We start from the raw sequence: 23012 nt of genomic DNA, 5'->3' as shown, positions 1-23012 counted from the left end.
ATTTACATATATGGAAGTCTTTAGATGTTTCATTTTTATATTAATCTTTTCCTTATGATTCCTTTACAATACTACAATCATATAAATGCCATGTGTGTTTTCCATTATTTTTATGGTTTTATTTTTTATGTTTCAATTTTAATACTCTAGAATTTGTTTTAAAGTGTGACATAGGAGCCTAACTATATTTTTCCCCCAAATGTTTAAAAAGTTCTTCCAATACAATGTTTTAATGAATTCCACCTTTTCCCTGCACTGACTTGAATTTATCCATAAGCAAAACGTTTTCTGGTTACATTGATATGGCTCTCTATCCTGGTGCTACTGTCCTACTGTTTAAATGTCATAGCTCTAGAATGCATCTTAAATCTGAAAGGGAAAATGCACACTTAGAAGTCTTCCCTTTATAAAATTTAAATAACATATTATTCCAACTGTACTTTACAATCCTATAAGTTCCAAAAATTCTAGTGATTAATTTGGGAATAATTGGCCTATTTTAAAATATTTTTATCAGCCTGGGACATTTGTTCACAACTTCTTTTACATTTCCCTATACACTTTTGTAGTTTTCTATATATGGATCTTTCACATATCTTGTTAAGTTTATTTCCAGATTTTTCATCTTTCCCATTGGTATTATGAATCAGATCTTTTCTTCAATATGTTTTCAAACTTCTTATTATTAATTTTGAAAGCTATATTTTTATAAATTGATTTTATAGATGGGCACCTTACTGCATTATAAAATTATTTTGTATTTTTCATGTAGGCATTTATATCAGCTGCAAATAATGACCATTTGTCCCTCTTTCCCATATATACACAACATTTTCCTGTCTAAATCCCTTGGTATATATTTTCTGAATTATATTCAATGATCATGCTCATACCAGTCACTCTTCCCTACCTTATTTCTGATTTTAGTGGGAATTCCTCTAGAGTTCCATAATTAAAATGAGATGCTAGCTATTTGTTTGAAATTAGTGCTTAAAGGATAATAAATTCTCAATAGTTAGTACTAAGCCTGTAACTGCTGTTGTCCGATTCTAGCCAACATGGCAGGAGGCAGAGTGGAGTAGTGAAAAGAGGATGGACTCTGAAGTCACCATGAATTTGAACCCTTGCTTCTCTCCTTAGAGTGCAGCCTCTCTGGCACATACCTATTTCATAGGATTATAAGAAGAATTAAATGAGATAACATATTCCAGGCCCCTAGTATATTTTTCTGACATATATTGTTTTTACGCAAAATCTAAACACTATAGTTTAGATTGTTCAGATATTTCCAAAAATTTCTTTGTAAGTATAACTAACATTCTATTCGCCTCTATTAATTACATTCATCTGTTTTTCTCAAAATGCTCAAAATAAGGGGCATCTCTGTAAAAAAAAAAATAGAAGTGAAAAACCACTTTGATGGGATACCAATCAAAGCTAAGCATCTGTTTTCTTCGGTGGAATAGAGTGTAGTCTCTAAGTTTGATAAGAATATCAGAACATATTCAAAGTGTCTTTGTAAGATGTTCTAGGAAATTTTGTTCCTTTGTGCTTTCTTTTTAAACTAGTCAATACAGTCTATTCTAATTCTGTGGTATATTCTTTTCATCATCTCTATGGCTGGCAAATATTCATTCCCTGAGGATGGAATGGGTTTTGAGGAAAGTCAAAGATTCATTTTAGCTCTCTGTAGACCTAAGTTTGGTGAGTAAGGTAAGAAAACAAGCCAACTGAGAGTGATTTTTTAAAAAACTAACATTGACTATATGGATGATTAAGTATATTATAATATTGATTATTATAATATACAATTATAATATTTATAGAAACAATATAATATTATTGGAATAATTAATAGCCTTTAAAGTATTTTAGGTCAACAGTCTCTTGGATATCTAAATTCTGATACTTTTGGTTATCAAGAAATATATACAACCTTTTAATAAAAATTTTCAAACCTATACAAAAGTAAAGAAAATGGTATAATGAACCCCCAAGTACCCATAACCTAGCTTCAGCAATCATCAATTTATGGTCAATCTAGATTCATCCCCCACTCATTTCCCACACCACCAAACTCCTGATTATTGTGAAGCAAATCCCTAATATCAAAGTATTTTTGTTCATAAATATTTCAGTATGTATCTCTAAAAGACAAAAACTCCCTTAAAATGTAACCATGATGCCATTATCATAGTCCCTCAGCTAACAAAAATTCCTTAATGTCATTAGCTATCCAGTCAGTCCATACTTCCCTAATTGTCCTATATAATTGTTTAAATTACTGTGCAGTTATGAAACAACTTGATACATAGTTATGTTCAATTGATTTATTTTGTTTTCAGTCTTCAGCAACTGATTTTAAATTTAATTTTCTAATTAAGGTACTATACTGTTCTAAGTCATATCTACAAAACAAAGTATATTCAAAGAATTATTACTTCTTTCCCTAGCCCCTCCCCCATTTCCTCCTCCTTCTTATAGTATAATTCTATTTTAAAGTTTATCCTTCCTTTATATTTATATAAAGTATATATAGTATAGCTTCTTAAATTTAGGAAGGTTTGTGCTTTTGTTATAATGGTTATCTTTATATAATATCATTTCTCCTTTTTTATAATTATTTTTGACTACTGTCTTTTGGTTTCACACTACAAGTGACTTCAAGTTAGCTAATATTATTTCTTCACCCTACCCTTCCTTGCAACATCAGTTTGACACAGTGTCTGTCCTTCTACAAATATTACCCACTCCTATGGTCTTTTATGTCTGCCAACCTGTACTACCTTAAGTTCTCTAGATGTGTTTCACGCTGTCTCCATGCCATCAGCAAGAGACTATGCTACTCCTTTCTGAGTTTCTCTAATTCACTTAAAATTAGAGTGACAGAATAGAATTGTGATCAAATTCCTACAAAGCCTCTCACAAGCTTTGTGACCTTGTTCAAGTTTCTCAAGTATCTTCAGTTTTCTTTTACTTTTTAAATTTTGGATTGTAATATTTATTTCATGGGGTTATTGTGAGGACTAAATAACATACATAAAGCACCTAATATAGTACATAGCAATCTCTCATAAATAAATAAATATTAAGCATTACTTTCAATAAGATATAAGAGAAGAATTATTAATTTGTACTTTTTGTATATTTTCATTTGGTAAATACTTATTGAATAAATTCATTTGATGAATTATTTATTTAGTAAATATTTATTGAATGACTATTTGCTAAGCACTTGCATGTGTGTTTTCTTTCACTTACTCAACAAGTATTTGTGAGTTCCACATGGGCTAGACCTTGGACACATAGTGATGGGAAAGGTGGACATGGTCACTACCTTTATGGAATTTCCAGTCTTTCTTCTTACCATAAGTCATAAATTACACTCTTTTTGAATATATTATTTTTGTCCCAATAACTCCCCTCTGAGAATCCCTTATGTTCTGGTGCTTTACTTGCCTGGAAATAATTTTCTCATTTGACTACATTACTGTAGTACATTACTTCTTATTTGGCTCAAACCTCTACTAAAATGATAACTGCTAGGGTAAGTTGTTCAGAATTTTATCTGCAACTTCCTTACAAATTATAATTTGTTTTTTCATCAAAGCTCATAAAATACAGAGCCAAAGGGTCATTAGCTGCAAGGATGATGTTTGTAGATAAGGAAAAGCTCTTTATGTTAACTGAATGTTTCCTGTTTTTCAGCACCCCCCTCTGCCCGCCAAATATAGCCGACTGACACATTTTTTCACATTGTCTTCACAACCGTTTTAGCTTATTTTTTGTTCCATGTGCATAAAGTTTTACTAAAGTGAATAAAATATATTTCAATATCCAAATAATAAAATATTTCAATTTAACTATTTTTAGAGTATGTCGATTACTCAAAAAAGTATCAGACATGTTTATTTCATCTTTTCATAAAAGTATCAGAAGCTAAAATGGAAAAATAGCAGGAAAATCTCAGAAATTTTAAAGCATTAAGTTCTAAACCTCACACGATGCAGTCACACACCCTTATGTCCATATAAATACATATATATATATATATATACACACACACGTATATATATATTTATAAAACATGACACAAAGCAGGACCCCAATGTTAAATGCCTACAAGGCCCGTAAAGGGTACGTGAGTGAGTGGAACAGCCTAGGTGTCAGGACACCGCACACACCTTGAATGGGTGGGGGGCCGACTGCGCTTCTCGTGAAAGGGGCAGCCTCTTCGATCACTTCTGAAAGCCAGTCTCTGCTCAATGCCAGTTGATTATTACAATGTTAGAATATGAATCCGGTGTCATCAAATCTAATAATTCTTCAAGAAAAGCTGAAAATTCAGTTTTTTATGGCAAAATCTACAAATTTTTAAACATTACCAGCTAATTTTTCTAACTTTAAAAATTGTGCATACTAAAAACATCTGCAGATTTATACTTTTGACTGCTAGTTTGCAATATTTGGAGTGAAATACACTGCTGTGACATGGATTAAGGGCTATCTTACATATTTTAAGAGACATAGGTAGTATCTTACCTTCTTTTCCTGATAAAGAAATACGTAGAAATAATTACTGATCCTTAAATTGTTACAACCTATCAAGAATAACTGGAAATGTGGCATTTCCATGAAATGAGCCTACTCCTGTTTGCCAGAAAGCACATTAAAATATTTTGTAATCGTTGACTTAGTGAACTAGAAACAGCTGTGTTTGGTGAAATGTTTGTTAGAATCTATTTTTTTAACTTTTTTTTCCATTTCTTTTTATTTTACTTTGCTTAGGTATCAAAGTTGGTATCAAGTGAAAGAAGTTAAAATTATACTGGGTTGTATTATATGGTTTTTCTCTCCTTTTTCCCAAACTAAAACAAGCTAAAAAACTCTCTCTCCAAACATCATAAAAACCAGATTACTTGGAAAACTGTGTTAGTTTCTGAATATTCCACCCTATTCTGAGGAAATTCCAAGATAATTTTTTTATATAATTGCCTCGGGTAGTTGCTATCCATCAGTTACCATTCAATTATAGTATTTTAAGAAATTTATAAGGTGACTAATTGGTTTCTATTAGAACATAAACCAAAAGATTCTGAGGGTCTAACTTTGGGTTTAAGCGTAACATATTATAATACCCATTTAGTTATAAAAACTCTATTATCTTGCCCTTTAAAGAGTTTTTTTTAGGATTCAAATATTCAGGTGTTGGAATTTATGCTTTATTGACGGATTTGAACATCTCTGATACTTAAATTTGACCTACCAATCTACTGAAGTCATTAATACAGAGTAACTATGGGCTGAGCTATGCATCCTTGGAGGTAGAGCACATTGAGTTGAGAACTTTCCCTGGGTGACAAGCTGTCAGGAGAAAATGTTTGACAGTTTTTCTATTCAAAGGCTCTTAATATTCCATGCCAACCTGTATGGGGAGTGTGTATTCCACATAAAATCAACCAATCCATAAATCTTCCACAATCAATACCAAGTTTATATCCTGTTATCTTTATACACACATGCCCACATGCACACATGCACACACACACACACACACACACACACCCTTCAGGCTGTTGGTGTTCCTTCTAGACTGACTTTTTTAGTCTTTCAGTGACATCCTTGATCCTTTTGGCCCAATTCACATGTGTACGTGGAGAGAGAAAACCATACATTGAGATATCCTTCTGTGATATGCCCAACCTTTCATGCCACACCCCCAGTCTACTAGATACTGATGGATTATTGAGCCATGTGTGAGCACCTGCTGTATGCCATGTACTATGCTAGGTTCTCGAGACACCAGAATGATTCTTGTCTTCAGAGAGCTTCCCATCTGGTGAACAGATATGATTTCAGCTTAACGAGATAAGCACTCTAATTGAGGAATGTGTGAGATATAGTGACCTCATTCACTAAATATTTCTGAGCATCTTAGTGTCAAGCAGTTTTCTAGGTACTCAGGCTATATCAAGTAAATAAAAGAGTCAAAGATACTCTGCCTTATCTGAAACATTTGTAGAACACATAGGAAAGCTTATACCAGGTTTTAAGGATTGACCTCCGTTTTCATGGTTAATAATTTTACTGAACAGAACTGAATGGCTTCTGCACACTAGAAATAAACAATCCAAAAAAGAAATCGCAAAAACAATTCCACTTACAATAGAATCAAAAAGAATAAAATACTTCAGAATAAACGGAACAAAAATTAAATGACTTGTCCAGATATGCTGCCAGGATGAAAAGCCCCCGAAACGGGGGATCAGCAAGAGTGGAAATCAAACATCCTCATATTCTGCTCCCAAGTTTCCATTTTATGGCATCAATGGGGAAGTGCAAGCTGCAACTTTGGGTTTTTGTTCTTCTTCAAAGAACAGTTCTTCGATGAGCAGTGAAAAGCTTCACTGTGCATCACAATCTGCCTGCTAGAAGGGGAAGTGGAGGGTGGTACTGCCGTGGCACACACACTGCTGGCACTGGGGCTTCCCAGATGCCTCTACGGTAAATGATTTGTTATTTATGAATACTGGGAAGAGCACTGTGGGCAAAAGCACCTTCAAAACAGGAATATGGGCACCGGAGGTCACAAGTTTCTTTGTTGCGGGAAGTGGCGATATCCTTTATCTGTAACCTCATAGCCCAGAGCTGGGGGCTGACGGCTGACAGCCAGCTGAGAGGGGTGGTGCTCTCAGCACAGAGAGGAGCCTGAAAGGTGGGTGCAGCAGTAGAGAGAGCACCCTGGCCCACGGGCCCTGCCCGCTGCGCTCTGGGCTCACCCACGTTTACAGTGACAGCTTCTTAAGACGGGGCAGGGCAGGGCTGTGGCCTGTGATCTGCATAGTGAGATGAACAGTTGACCATCTTTATACATTTGTGACCCTTGTGTGAGAGATGCTCTGTTCTCCAACGTCCCGGCTCCCATTTGGTTCTCTCCCTGCCTAAACCCACTCAAGGTCTGTAGAGGTGCCCTAGAGGTGGGAACGCTGCATGTGAAGGACTGAAAGCTGATTGGTCAGAGTCAGCAGGCAACACAGTTCCTTCTGGGGCCCACACCCCTCCTGCCCGCACCCCTACTCTCCTGGTTCCTGTTTTTGTGACTTCATTCATTCGTGGTTTTAGCCTGGCTCTGTTTCCTGCCCCCATTATGTTCTGGCCCTCGTGTAAATGCCCCTCAGGACTCTGGCCCCGTTAGCTTCTATACTCTTACCTATCAGCTCACCCTTTGAAGTTCAGAAAGAGGCCTCTGGGTTTTAATCTGGCTCGTCTCCCACCTCCTGGGCTCACAGCCACTCCAACCTGTCATCATCTTTTCCCACGATCTTTGGAAGTAGGGGGAAATCATTTAAACAAAGGATAAATGATTGTTAAAATTCCAAGCAATCGCAGTTTCACTGGGACAAGTGTGAGTGTTTTAAAGGAAGGCCACTCATTAGCATGTATGTGCTCAGGCATGCTTTTAATTTATTTGGCTGTACATGTTATCTTAAAATTATTGTCACTTAATTTTGAAGTCCTACATAGAGTTAGCCACCTGCATTACTCACCCACCATGTCCACTGCATTTGCGACCTTAACTCTGGGAGGTCCTGTTTGCCACTTGTAGCCTCCCCCTCGCATTCCTGTGGTCGGCCACCAAAGGAGGAACAAGACAGCTGTGGGAAACCGTCCCAGATCTCCCTGCTCATCCTGTGAGCCTTGCCAGCCACACAGAAGAGAGAAGGGGAGCTGTGGGGTGAGGCAGTCAGTTTTGTTTGGCACATTCTCTGCTCTTTCAAGTCTTGTGTTCAGGCCAGGTTACCTTGCTCTTTTCCTCCTTTTACACCTGCCTTCTCTGACGGGTCAGTTGGAATGGAGGTGAGTGAATGAACAAGAGTTCTTCCAGTTACATTACTGGTTTTAAGATAAGCTTAAGTCAACACAGTTTAAGGAACATTGCCGAGTACTTATAAGATACCAAGCTACGTGCTGGGACTCAGAGATGAATACAGTAGGATTCGTATCACCAAGGACTACACAGCCCAATGGAGGAGACATATTAGTGTAATATGATAATAGAGATAACAGTGTACAATGTGTACAGTAACAGGTGCATCTAAAAATACAGAAGCAATAGAGAGAAAGAATTAATTCTGCCTGGAGATGTCAGGCAGCCACAGATGCTGACCACTGAGATGTTTTAAGGAAGAATAAGAATTCTCCAAGTGGACAGGAGAGAGAAATTGAAGCTAGGGCAATATAACATGCAAAGACATGGTATGGAACTGTGTTCGTTTCCTATTGCTCTCATAGCAAATTACCGCAAACTTGGTGGCTTAAACACAAATTTTTTATGTTATAATTCTGTAGGTGAGACGTCCAATATGAGTCTCAGTGGGCTAAAATCAAGGTGTTGACAGGACTGCATTCTTTTCTGGGGGCTTTAGAGGAGCATCTGGTTCTTCTCCTGTTCCAGCTTCTAGAGGCTGCCCTTATTTCTTGTCTTGAGATCCCCTTCCTCTGGCAGGTCAAGTCCTTCTCACGCTTCCAAACTTTCCTTCTTCTTCCATTTCATATCTCTAACTCAGCTAAGAAAGATTCTCTGCTTTAAAGGACTCACGTGATTAGACTGCACCGAGCCAGATAATCCACAATAATCTCCTCATCTTAAAGCCCATATCCGCAAAGTCCCTTTTGCCATATAAAGTAACAAATCTACACACGATAGGGATTAGAACGTGGACATCTACGGGTGGGGGAATCATTCCCCCACGTGCCTACCACAGCACGTGGTCTAGAACTGAAATGGTCACAATAGGTTTAGAAAGAGAGGAGACAGATTTGGAGAGGGTGGCAACTGCCAGATAATGAAGGCCCTTGTAAACCATGTAAAGGGACCAAGACTTAATCCTGAAGGTGATAGGATCCTCTGAAGGGTTTTAAGCAAGGCGAAAATTGTGTTTTAGATAAAGCACTCTGCTGGCAGCATGAAGGACAGATTCAAGGGGACACAACTTGAATTAAGGAAAGTGCTTAGTTATCTACTGCCACATTCTCAATAAGAAGTGATGAAGACTTGTGTATAGCACTATATAGATTCTGTTTATTCTAAGAAACTATCTGACAATATCTAGTTCAACAGAATCTATGGATGAAATGCCCCATAATATCAAATTTCTCTCCAAAAAAATGGTCACAATACATGAACATTGATATTGTATCATTTATGTAAGCCATTTCATGTGTTCCAGGTGTTAGATGAAGATGTTTATTGTTCTCTAACCCTAATTCCCATAGTCTTGAATGGCCCTTGCCCAAATAAAGTCCTAGCTTGTCCAATAACAGTAGCCTGCAGGCCCCTCTGTTCAGGAGTCATCAGCATGTAGGTAGGTTCAGACTGTGAGTAGGAGGTAGTTCAGACGAGGGACAGTGAATAATTTTTAAAAAGAAAAAAGGTAATGACAAAATCATGGGCAACACCAACTTTTAAAGGAGGACCAGAGAAGAAAACAGAAGAGTAAGGAGAGAACCCTAAGACCCTATGTCACAGGAACCAGAGGAGGAGAGAGTTCAAGGAACAATGAACTGTAATAAGTCAATAGTAATAAATGTCATAAAATTATCAAGTATGATAAGGACAGAGAAATGTTTGAATTTAATAATTAAGAGGTCACTGGGGCTCCACTTCTAATCAAGATGGAATAACATAAACTAGATTTACTCTCCTACCTGAAACAACTAAAAAATGGACCAAATCAGGTGAAACAATGGTTTTCAGACTTTGGACAACAGCACTGGACAGTGATCCCTAGGAATCAGCAAATAAAAGAGTTGGGAACTACAATTGCCCCGTTTTACTACTTAGAGAGTGTTTCCAAATGACAGCATAGGGAGGGGATTCCAAACAGAGCCAGGTGGTCTTGCTGATTTGAGGAGACAGAGTTTGGGGTTCAGGGAGGCCAAGTTGGCTAAAATATACAGGTGAGGCAATGGAAGAGTTTCAAAGAGAGAGAGAGAGAGCTCCAGAAATCTGCCAAGGGATACTGATCAGTGCATACGTGTGAGAACACTACTGAGGCTGGGAAAGAACTCCCAGAGAGGAGGGAATGGAACAATACTTGGAGTTCATGCAGAGCCAAGAACAGTTCATGTTAGGAGGTTAAAAAGACCTGTTGACACAGTAGAAGGGTACTGACTCAGTAGTGGGACCAAATTAGCCCAGAAAAAGGATTATTCTGGACTTCCTTAACAAAGTTTAAATGCAAGGCTTGAAAGGATCAAACTGTTTCCAAGAAACTTAACTGTGACTCACAAAGCCCCCAAGTATTTAAAGGAATACTCCTCCCCAAAAAAGAAAGAAAAATCCATTTCACAATAGTGTAAAAATCACAGTGTCTGGCATCCAATCAAAAATTAGTAGGCATGCAAAGAAGCAGGAAAATATGACCTATAATGAGAAGAATCAATCAATGGAGTAGACACAAAAACAGAACTAGTAGACAAGGACATTAAAACAGCTATTATATATATTTTGAATGTAGGGGGAAAGGTAGAGGAAAACATGAGCGTAATGAGAGAAGTGGAAGTTATAAAAAGATCCAAATCAAACTTCTAAAGATGAATAATACAACATTTGAGATGAAAAGTTCACCGTATGAGATTAAGAGCAGATTAGACACTAAAGATAAGGAGGTTAGTGAGCTTTAAGATATAGCAAGAGAAACTATCCAAAATGAAACAAAGAAAAAAGACTGGAAGATAAAAATGAACAGAGCATCAGTGATCTGTGGACATCAAGTGGCCAAACAAATGATTAATTAGAGTCACAGAAGAAGTAGAGAAGGGGACAGAAAAAAATATTTGAAGAAATAACACTTGAAATTTTTCCATATTTGATGAAAACTATAAACCCACAGATTGAAAACTTTGAACAAATCTCAAGCCAAGGAAAACCACACCAGGACATATCCTAAACAAATTATTGAAAACCGGTGATCATGAGAAAAATATCCAAATCAGCCAGAGAAATGAGGAAGTCATTTGCCAGTTTACCAGTCTGGTGATGGAGCGGGAACCTGGTCACTATGGATTGGTGAGTGACTGGAAGGTAAGGGAGTGGAGATAAAGGGCAGAGACAACTCTTTTGAGAAAAACTGAAATGAAAGAGAAGGAGAGAAAGAAAGGGGTAATTACATGGGAGCATAGCGTCCAAGGGGTGTTTTGTTTTGTTTGTTTGTTTTTAATGAGATAGACTTGAGCAAATTTACAGGTTGAGGATAACGTTAATGATAATAATAATAACTAACATTGATTAAGCCCTTATTTGTGTACTAGATACTATACTCAATACCTTACATATATTGATTCATTTGGTCTTCACTAGAGTCTTATGTAATGGGGGCTATTTTTGTCTCTCTTTTATAACTGAAGAAACCTGAGGTACAGATTGATTAAATATTACTCCTAATTACAGAGTTAAAAAGTAGCAGAGCTGGAATTCAAACCAAAGTCCACCTGTAACGTACCTGACTTCTATGTGTTGAGCCAGCAAAGTAGGACAAGTAGCGGTTATAAAGGAGAGAAGGTATAACTGATGCCTGGGAAGAAGTAGAAGAGTATATGTTTGAGAGCACAGGTGGATGGGTTGGACTTGACAGGAGGAAAGGAAGATTTCATTTTTGAGATTTGGGGAAAGAAGTTAAGTGTGGGTGTAGGTGTAAGATAAATGGATTCGTTGATGAGTTTAGGTGGCCTAATTTTGTTTGGTGAATGAGTTAGGTGTACAGAAAAGCTAAAACTTGATATAACAACTAAGGGGAAAAGTCAAACAAAAAGAGTGATGAATCATTGTTGAGAGTTCAACTGCATTTGAGCGACGTCAAATGGCTATGTGGTTTATTTCTAGCAGTGAAAGGGAGAGGGTGAGAGGGAGATAAGGATGGTAAGGATTTGTCTACCTCCCACAGCATGGCAGCTACTTCTCAGGATAAGACCACCAGTAGGTAATGTCAAAGAGGCAACAGGAATAGAGTAGGTAATAACAATAGTCACCTTGGTTGCCCTGCAAACACCCACACAAACACCTAATTGTTTCCTCATGCTGACCCCCTTCCAGATAAGTTCACTTGGTAAAAGCTCTTACTGAGCTATTACTTTCCTTGGAATGTCCTAAAATTTCAATTTTCTAAATTTTTTCCATATTATTACATGTCATCTATGAATCATGAACTCTTGTTTAACTTTTAGCTCTAGAGTAAATGTTTCCTTCCATTCTCAAGTACGAACAAGGCAATTCAGTAATACAAGTATCTATTGTGAAATCATATTTATGAACTCATAACATTATATCTAACCTTTTGTTGTATATACTCTTTGACAACTTAAGCTCGGGCTTTATGCTCTATTTCTTAGATTCTGCATTTTTAAAACATGACAAACTTGGTTTCTGTACCCGGTTGTATCATGCAGTGTGAAAATGCAACTATCTTTTCCACGTTTATGTTTATGAGCAAAGCATTTCATCTACTAGAATTGAATCTTTTTCTTTTTAAGAGATTGTTTTTAGTAGAGTAGCCCAAATAAAGATAGCTTATCAATCCTCTTTCTGAACATCTATGACTTAAACTTTTCCAAGTTATATAAAAACTACAAAGGCATATCAGATGTTTTGCCCTGTCAGCTTTCTTCCAGATTCTGGGGTACCAAAGGCAATCTGGCTGGTGGAGTGATGGAAATAGCAAATAGGAAAGGAAATCTCTCCACCTTCCTGCTTCTTCTATGGTCATAAAACCTGCCAACAGGCATCCTTGGCCCACCTGCCATCAGGCTTGGAACTACTGCTGTTTCAGATGAGACCCAAGTTAGGGAAAACACAGCTGAGTTCTCAACAAGTCTGAGTTAGAATTTGGCTGTATCTGCCACTAGGATCTGATCACAGTACTCTCCAGTTTGAAATTCTGCTCTGAATTCCTACTGCTTACAGCAATAGTTTTCAAGCATATTTTAACAGCCTTGTATTATTAAAAGTACTATGTATGCATTGGAGAAAATTAGGAAATACAGATAAGCAAAAATAAAAATATAAAAACCATACATTCTTACTACCCAAAAGACATCATTTTAAAAATCTTAGTTCTTATCCGAGATCAGTACTTTATTGATAGTCTCTATTTGATGAAGTGCATCATAATCACTTCTAATTCTTTAAATGTGGTTTCCTTTCATTCTTTCAACATATTTATAATAGCTGCTTTGGAGTCTTTGTTAAGTCCAATGTCTACACGCCCAGAGCAGTTTCCAACCTTTTTTCCTTGCATGTCTCATGATTTTTTGTTGAAAATTGGACATTTTGGATAACATTGGAGCAACTTCGGATTCTGATTCTCTCCAGGCTTCTTCTTGTTGCTGTTTTGTCTTTGTTATTGTTGTTCAAACGTTTATTTGTTTAGTGACTTGGCTGGAATAATTCTGAAGTGTATCCTCCGTATGTGCAGCCTCTGTTGTCTCTGTGTAATCTTTCCTTGTTTTTATTAAGTTTGGCTTCTTGGGGGCAGTGCTCCATAGCTTGGTCAGTCATTGATTAGTCAGAGATTGTATTTAAGCCTCCCGAGCCAGTAAAGGTTTCATCCTTTTCCATTGAGTCTGTATGTGGCTTGGGGACCACTTTCAAGGTTCAGGGCGTTTACATATCTGCCCCACCTTTAGCTCAGCGACTGATAGCTTGGAAGTACCCTCTCTGGTCACTCCTGAGAGGTCTCAGCCTTGAGCTTTATCCACAGCCTTCTGGACCACCAGTACTGATTATGATATTAGCAGGGCCCTCTTTGACTGTCTCTGGCCACGATTTCTCCGTTAAACTTCTGCTGATCTGCCTCCACCAGTATCACTAAGCTATGAGCCTCTTCTTACTGTTCATTCTTGTGATAGCTATTGTTTTTGACAATGCTCTGGGGCATGAATAGTCTACACTGTTCCAAATAAAGTGAGCATTCTCAGGCAGGAGTTGATCCGCAGGAGCTGGGGTGCTAGGGGACTCTGATCTTCCTAGGTTGCCACGCCTGCCCAGAGTCTCCTTGGAAAGCAGGAGCTTGGGGAGTGGGGAGTGGGCACTACTGAACAGCTGCAGCTGCCCCCTGGTGAAGCTTTTTCACAAACGGAGCTGGGCAGGAGGGGAGGTGGAGTGCAGCAGTTTTCTGGGGCTGCCCCACCCGCCTGAATGCATCTTCGGAATAGGAAGTTGGGGGCAGTGGGCTCTTCATTGGCCGCCAACCCTGCCCGGAATAGTTCTTACACAACTGGGAGCTAAGGGTGATGGATGCAGCTCATGGTGCAAATGCCACCGTCTCCCACTCTTCTTACTGAGTTTCAGTAGATTTTGTTAAATAAATGCCTCTCAATTTCTTGCACACCCTTAGGTCAATTTCCAGAGCCCGTAAATGGTTGTCTTAGATAATTTTGACCAGTTAATCAATGTTTCTTTGAGAGAGAGGATGCATCGAGCTCTTCACACTGCCATTCTGGAAGCTCCATCCCCTGGAAGGGGTCTATAATTTATAATTTTACTTATTTGCTTTAACTTACAATATAAAGAAAATAATTGCAAAATACCAAATATACCTTTTTATGAATAATAAAACTACGGAGTGTAGTTTTAAGCATTCTGTAATCTCTTTTGTGTCTCTCTCCTTGAACTGTGGGCTACTGTAGGGAGGCCCTATGTCAATTCACTTGTTTCCATTGTGCAGGGCAGTTGGTGGAAGGTAATGGTCTCTTCAGCCTTAAAACAAAATACTACATGTGTTTCTAAACATGTGATTCCATAATTACCTTACCCAATGGCTTACCTCCAGTGGCTATCTTACTAGGCTAGTTTGTTGGCTAGTTACAAGGCTGGCTCCCATGTGGCCTTCGTAGTACACACATACTCATTTAAGCCCACACTCACACACATAACCTTTTCCCAGTTACTTTTCTCCTTTAAGAGGGCCCATATGCAAAGCTTTTTTTTTTTTTTTTTAACCAATTAGACTTTAAAGGTACAGTGCCTATGTCCTACACCCTTTTTAGGAGCCAATGACAATGTTTGTGATACAAAATAAATTATGTATTGGCTCAAAAATCCAGAAAGAAAACTGCAGAACCAAAATATAAGTGTTTAATTAAGTATCTATAAAATCTAACATTAGGTCAACCCACCAACAGCAACTCAACATTTAAGAAGTTACACATGGGGGGGTTCCCTGGTAGCGCAGTGGTTAAGAATCCGCCTGCCAATGCAGGGGACAAGGGTTCGAGCCCTGGTCTGGGAAGATCCCACATGTTGCGGAGCAACTAAGCCCATGCGCCACAGCTACTGAGCCTGCGCTCTAGAGCCCGTGAGCCACAACTACTGAAGCCTGTGTGCCTAGAGCCCATGCTCCGCAACAAGAGAAGCCACCGCAATGAGAAGCCTGCGCACCACGACAAAGAGTAGGCCCCGCTCACTGCAACTAGAGAAAGCCCGCGTGTAGCAACGAAGACCCAACGCGGCCAAAAAAAATAACAAATTAAATTAAATTAAAAACAAGAAGTTACACATAAATTATATAGTGAGAAGTGGAACCTCCTCAAAGGTTTTAAAAATCCTGTTCCCCATATTTCACTCATACATAAGAAAGAGGGTTGTGGGGACTGGAACCCAGGCCTGGCACCAGCTTGTAGGGCCCTCGTGAAAGATCCCGGATACTTTCACAAAGAGATGGTTGCATAGTGCATTTAACAATGTTTTCCTACCCTGATTTTGGTAGAGAAACCGTGAAACCCCACCATGTAGACTCAGGCATTTGCATGTTCTCGGTTCCATTCATTCATTTGCTCACTCAGCACGTATATGCCAAACACCTACACTGCGCCTGGGGTTCTACTGGCTGAGGATACGGTGAAGAACAGGGTAACCCAGGCCCTTTCCTCATGGGGCTTTATACTAGCTGAGGAATAACATTCTTTTGATCATAATAAATAAATGTACTATTACAGCTGGTAACATGTTACATTATGAAGTACAGAGTTGTTTGGGGGGGTGCGGTGTATGTGGGTATCCGTCTTAGATATAGACTTCAGAGAAGGCCCTTTTATGGACTTTTAAGCTTTTCAAGGCCTTTTTATGGATATTTAAGCTGAGGTATGAAGAAAGAGTTGGAGTGAAGGAGGGTGGGAATGAGGAATGGCCAATGCAGAGGCCTGAGGAAGGAAAGAGGTTCATGCATTTATGGAAACAAAAGGCGGCCAGTGTGGCTGGAGCACCATGAGCTGGAGGAGGGTGCTGTGAAAAGGGACTGAGAGGGAAGCAGGGTCATACAGGACCTCAGGGGTTGCACCAAGGGTCTTGAATTCTATTCCACTTGAGAAGTTTTGAGCACCAAGCATAACAAGACCATGTTTGATTTTTTAAAAAGATCTCCATGGAAAGTAGATGGATAGGGGCCCTGAGTGGAAACACAGATGGGGAGGGGGCAGTTGGAGTTTTGCTGTAGTCCAGCTGAGAGATGATGTGACTGAGACTAGTGGGATCGAGGGAAGGGAGAGGAAAGTGGATGGACTCGAGAAATATTTTGAGCTAAGAACAACAGGGCATTGAAAAACCCAAATCTTATCTTTAGTTCTTTTTTTTTTTTAATTAATTAATTAATTTTTTATTTTTGGCTGTGTTGGGTCTTCGTTTCTGTGCGAGGGCTTTCTCTAGTTGCGGCGAGCGGGGGCCACTCTTCATCGTGGTGCGCGGGCCTCTCACTGTCGCGGCCTCTCTTGTTGCGGAGCACAGGCTCCAGACGCGCAGGCTCAGTAGTTGTGGCTCACGGGCCCAGTTGCTCCGCGGCATGTGGGATCTTCTCAGACCAGGGCTCGAACCCGTGTCCCCTGCATTGGCAGGCAGATTCTCAACCACTGCGCCACCAGGGAAGTCCAAGTTCTATTTTTTGATACCATGTCACCAGCAGTTCAGTTGAGTCCAACCTAATGCAAATGCTCATTGCATTATGGTAACACTTTAGTGTTTGATGTTGTGTTATGATATCTGTTAGCTACTTATCACCTAACTCAGAGAGAAAATCAAAAGTTCTTTTTCCAGAAATGAAAAAGGAATAAATAAAATCACTTTGTGTACCAGATACATTTTCATGTGTCTCTGACAGTAGAGGCAGAGGCAATGTGGTACAGAGGAATGATCATGGATTTTTGGAGCTGGACCAGTTGGGCTTAAATCCTGATTCTGTCTTTAACTAGCTCTATAACTTTAAACAAATTACTTAACCTTTCTAAACTTTAGTTTGAAATGGAGATAATTCCTGTTCACAAAATATTTTCAGGAATAAAATAACTGATGTACAACAGTTGCTCATAAAAGATGCTCAATAATTATTAGTTCTCTCAACTTACAAATAGCCATCCTAGTAATCTATACTCTGTAGGTTGTTTGCTAAACCTAGAAATATGGTTTTTTTAGAATTGAAAGAATTTAACTCAATTCCTTCCCTCAATTTACAGATGAAGAAATCACAGTCTTCATCTACAGAGGTAAAAGAACTCAGAGGTAAAAGAACTTGCCCAAGAACTCAGAGCAGAATAGAACTAGAACCATTTTCTCTGAACACCTACCATCTTTCTAATATGCCTTATTGCCTCATATGTTTCCTAATGTTTAACTGAAAGATTTTATGGTACAGCCATATATCCATTTTATCTCTGCTTAAAGCATAAAGGGGATGATGGCTAATAGTGGTCTTGTGTTCCTGTGTTCTCTTTGCTAGTTACATGCTCTGGGGAAACTTCCTGGAACCAGGATAGCAGAGTTAAAAGCCAAGTACACCTTGCTGCATGATACCGTGATAAGGTATGCTATTTACCGACGTGAAGACACCTTTACTCACATCTCTACTTCTTACTTGTAGTGGGACCTGTCTTATTTTTCATTTTCCCAAAAGCAGACTCTGAGACAAAGATTTGAGTTCAAGCGTCTTAAGAAGTGATACCAGAAATTATCGTGAGAGAGTGGGGAAGTGAGATGGGGAAGGGAGTTATCCAGCTGGGGATGTGTTAATCTTCAGGTTAACATTGCAGGCAACTGGGCCTCAGTCTCACTGAGGACTCTCTGCGTGACTGTAGAACACGCCTCAGAGCTCTCCCGCTGAAGGGTGAGGACGCTGGCATATTTGTTCACTAATTTCCATCCTTCGTTGATCAAAGATTGCTTCTAGGTAGGTGAGCTCCTGGCACTTCTAGCTTACCCTGTGAGAAGTCAAGCGAGTTCCAATGGCCAGAGAAAGCTCTCAGGCAGAGGCATACAGATGCTGTTGCTATGTATGATAACTGTCCATCGAAGCTACAGGTGACCCCTAGAGTGTGCCAAGGGGCCTTTGGTGAGGCACTGACATTACCTGCTACGGGACGCTCCTGTAAGATTCTCTCCTCCCCACCTTTCTTCATCACTCAGAGGTGTAGGTTCTATGACAAGCCCAGCCTACATCTGCTGAGATTTCTGTCTTTACTTCTCACCTGTTCCTCATATCCCTGGCTACTTGCCTTAGCCCAGTCCTAATCAGCAGAGGTCAGAAGACTAGGCTTCAACAGAATAATTCAACAAGGTTTCCTAAGCATCTGCCATCAGCCACTGGGAATCAAGGGGGAAGGAGAGTGAGAAAGAGGGGAAATCCTGTTCCGCTGCTACTCCCAAGCCTCATTCTTCCTTTTCCCCGCCTTCTGCCTCATAGCTTTGCGTGACATCTTCATTAAAATCCAAGGAGAGACACAGTGAATAGAAACTCCACCCTGTGATTCCCCAGCCATCCTCTCCCCCGATCTCCAACCATGACTCCTACTTCTTTTCTTGCCCATGCATTTGGCTACTCTGAGGATGGGAGCCTGAGGGAGGAGTGAAGGAGAAGAGCAGAACTGCATCCCTATGTTCCCTTCACTTGGACTCCACCCCATACGTACTCAGCTCCATCTCCGTTCCTAACCAACCTCCAGTGTCAGAGAGCCATGCAGGACCAAGGCTATGGCGTTCTTTCTTTCTCCTTCCAGGTTGTGTTGCAAAACCATTACTTCCCTTCTGCTACCACATTTTATCCCCTCCTGACCCCTTAATTCCCTCTTTTGTGATTACAACCAATACCCACCACTCTCTCCCACCCCACTACCTGGTGGGTGGGAGAGGCATGAAGATATAGACTCTTTACTCTTGCTGCTGGGGCCGTAGCAGGACAGATACAGGCTGGAAATGCCGGACTGAAATTGAATGAGTCTTCCATAGAAACCACATTATAAGAGTTGTTAAATTCTCTTCTGCTGACGCTATATTTCAAGTCCATGTGTGTAAGTTACCACTTGTCTTCTGGCTGGAACCCTAACCACTTTGTTCACCTACTTTCTGAGGGAAAACGGGCGCTATTGCCCAAGCCAATACCTTACAATTCCATAGTTGAAGACTCATGTTAAGGACATCAGGTAACTTCAGATTTACAAAGTATATACAAGGAAATTGAACTGTAAGAAATAACTCCAGCTTTCATTAACGGAAATTGCATCTATTATCTTTATAGCTGTTGTTGCTATTTGGTACCTAACATAGCGCCTGGAACATATGATGTCCCAATAAATGTTCTGCTATTGAGCAAATGACATATTGAAGCCTGAGAAAATGGGTGGAGCTGGTAACTTCAGTTGAGACAGGCTTGATTAAGTTATTGGGCATCTCTGCAAATGAGCAGAAACCTGAAGATTTCCCCCGGTGAGGAAAGTTGATGGGGAGCACACACACACACAAAGAGAGAGCTGCCTTTAAAACAGGAACTGGCAGGGTCTTGCTTCTGAACAGAAGAGATGGCAAATGTGAGGAAGTTGGGTTTCTGAGAAAGATAAATCAAGTCTGCAGGTAAGGCTGGAGCTGATGTTAGCGTATGACGCAGCATAGGTGAATGATTTCTAGAAGATTACCGGAGATTCCATTAAGTCCAGTTTCTATGTTCATTCAGTTCTGCCTCTAGCCAGATGCTTAACCCTTTTCCCAAGATAAAACCAAAGCCACAGAATATAACTGGAGTTGTAGGAATGGCCCTCTGCCGTGACATTCACATCCAGCTGCAGCCAGGCACTGATGTTATGATCAGAAATCTGTAAATTAATTTAAGTCCATAATTTTACAGGAGAATTTTTCTTCCTAGTTTCCTACCAAAGTGTCATTAGAAAACTTACTGTCTTTTCTTATCATAAGGAAGAAAAGGTTTTCCTTCAATCAGGTCATGAGAGTCCAAGAATTCGAGAAAGCCAGGGTTGCTGGGGCAGCTGGAGGGAGGACCCACTCTTTTCATTATTATTCTTCCCACCCTTGGAAGGTCATGATCATTCTTTAAAGTCAAGTGCAAACATCACATTCCCATCCAACTAAGCCTTTGTCTGTCATCTCCCACCATCTTGATCAAGACACTAGTGGTAGCACTTGTCAGCTGGTATTCCCTCTGCCTGTTCACGTCTGCTCCCCTCTGCTAGATTGTGAGCTCCATTTGCCTCTAGTACCTACTGCAAGACTTGGCACAAAAATGCCACTGAATTGAAATGAACCCAGGCATGGAAGGAACAGGGGCAGCAGTGTGGACATACCCCCTCCACTCCTCACTAGAACCCTCCCCACAGGAGTTACTAAAGGTATTGAAGGTGTACACTTCTCATTATGCAAATCTCTGTTTTTATGGGACCCAGCATGCAAGAGTCAGAGGTCCAACTGCTACAGGATGCCAAACATTTCACTGAGCAAATACAACAGCAGGAGTTTCACCTGAAGCAGGCGGATAATTTTCCACAGGCATTCACCACCGAGGTCTCCAAAATGAGAGAACAACTTCTCAAGTATCAAAATGAATACAATGCAGTGAAGGAAAGAGAGTTCCATAATCAGTACAGGTTGGATAGGTAAGTACATGATTCTCTCAAGCTCGCTGAAGACAGATACAAGCAGAGCCGTTTCCACATAAACGAAATGAGAAAAATTAGACTAACTGAAGAAGGAATTTAGGTACAGTGAGCACGAGAGAGCAGTGTTAAGAGGACTACAAGCCTAGCTCTTTCCTTGATCCCCTAGAACAGGCAGTCCCTGAAAAAGAAGGTTACACAACTTGCAGTAAATAGCTCAGGTGACAGGGAGACGCTCTCAGGAAGAGGAGATCCCTGTAGTGGGTTCCGTGGGTCAGGAAAGCCATACCCATCAGGAGCTGCAACCAAAGAACACACCCCATAGAACCAGGACTTGGCACACACTCTCCGCCTTTCCAGCCCTGGTCGTGGCCCCTTATCCTTCTGCGATATCAGATCCTATGTCTGCATGGCCAGTACCCCACAAGCACTTTCCAAACAAGCCGTATGTGAATAGAGGGTCACATCTGTTTCACTTGATTCTTCTAATATAGGAATGGGGACCACATAGTCAGCCCTATTCTCCTATTACCAGACTATTTCTTAGGATCAAGGAAGAAAGTGATATCCCTTTGGAAGACACATTCACTTATCCAAATCTGGAGGATGTCATTCAGTGAACTAAAGCAGAAATGTATTGCTAGAAGGGATAAATGTTATTTCTAAAATCTCCTCTAACATTCCTCCTGTGAGTAGCAAGTCAGTGAAAGAGTTTGTTCAGCAAATCACACTATTTAGATTGAATTTCAAAACAACTGCAGACCAGGTTTTGTGCTATGTGCTGTGCCTGGGTACCGGAGAGAAAGCCAAACCATCTCTCCTAGAATTTGTTACCATTTAAGGTGACAGAACTTTCTCTGGCTATTTTTAAGAGTAGGTAGAGTTCCCTCAGAGTGAATGTAACTCAGTCCTGCCAAGAGATAAGCAAATGACTTGAGTGACCTTTGGAGGACTTTGCCCACCCTGGTTTTGAATCCTCTCTTTGGGGCCTATTATTTCAACTGGGGGATGAAGAAGACTAGCTTAATCAGGAGAATTATATTCAGGGGGAAAGAAATCTGAGTTCTTCTTTGTCTTTCAGTCTAAACTTGTTTCAGGCTCACCAGTGAGATCTGTAAAAAGAAAGCCTAGCTATTTCTGTGCTCTGTAAGCACTCTTTCAGTTGAGAAAATAATGAAATTAAAACAATTGGTGGCTGTTCATTAGTATTGAAAATAGGAATGCTTGACATTTCCACAAAAGGTTAAGAGGACCACAAGTCAGTTGATATTTAAATTGTTTAAAATTTCCAAGTATTCCTGCCAAGGGGAGAAGAAAAAAAAAAAAAAAGACCAGAACTCTTGCCTTTTAGGTATAGACAGGCAAATTGTTCATTGAGTTGCTTGGGATGGGGCTGGAGGTGGTGGACTGTACATAGTGACCTACAGTAAACAAGGACATTCAAAATTAACATTTGCAGAAATGTTTAGTGTGTATTCTTTCTGGATTTGTTAACATGTAATACTGTAGCTTAAGCAAACTCCCTTGCATTCTCAAATACTAGCAGCTCAAGAATTAACAAACTTATTTTCATAAAAATAATAGTGATACCAAAAGAAATACCAGGAAAGAATTATAGGCGGTATACTTCATTGGCTTAATATATTTAATATTACATGGTATGGAAACAGATTCACTCAACACTCCCTCCCCAGGAAAAAAAGTAGATATTTCCATCCCCACATAAAAATAAAGAAACTAAGCCAGGGAGGGGAAAAAAAAACAAAACAGAACTATTCATCCAAATATTCAGATGATATTTTTCAAATCAGCACAACAAAATCTCGTTTTATTCAGAGCCTGAATAACAGAAGCCCAAATAACTAGCACTCCTCCACCCCAGCATCTTTAGGAACTTCTGACTCATTGGCAGCTACTAAGAACAATATACTGTTCACATATGCTAGAGAAAAGATATTCCTGTATAATTTGGTTGATTTTCTTATGTTTTCACATAGTATAACTCCTATTAAATGCTAATGGTGAGTATAATTATACGATTGGTTAATAATTAAATCTGTTACAACAGTTCCTGGTTTTGGATTAATATTCAT

At 39.6% G+C, this 23012-nt stretch overlaps 1 protein-coding gene across 1 annotated transcript in view; it reads left to right on the top strand.

Annotated features, from left to right (window-relative positions):
• CCDC146 (coiled-coil domain containing 146) overlaps positions 1-23012 on the top strand; it is a 140046-nt gene that overhangs the window by 72442 nt on the left and 44592 nt on the right. The window contains exons 3-4 of the mRNA XM_007187102.3: positions 17763-17845; positions 20710-20919. Coding sequence (XP_007187164.2) covers positions 17763-17845; positions 20710-20919 — 293 coding nt within the window. The remainder of the gene's footprint in view (positions 1-17762; positions 17846-20709; positions 20920-23012) is intronic.

Source organism: Balaenoptera acutorostrata, chromosome 7 (genome assembly GCF_949987535.1).
Source record: "Balaenoptera acutorostrata chromosome 7, mBalAcu1.1, whole genome shotgun sequence".
In the NCBI taxonomy this organism is placed as follows: domain Eukaryota; kingdom Metazoa; phylum Chordata; class Mammalia; order Artiodactyla; family Balaenopteridae; genus Balaenoptera; species Balaenoptera acutorostrata.
Note: the sequence above shows the minus strand (reverse complement) of the source record. Positions and strands in the feature narration are given on the sequence as shown.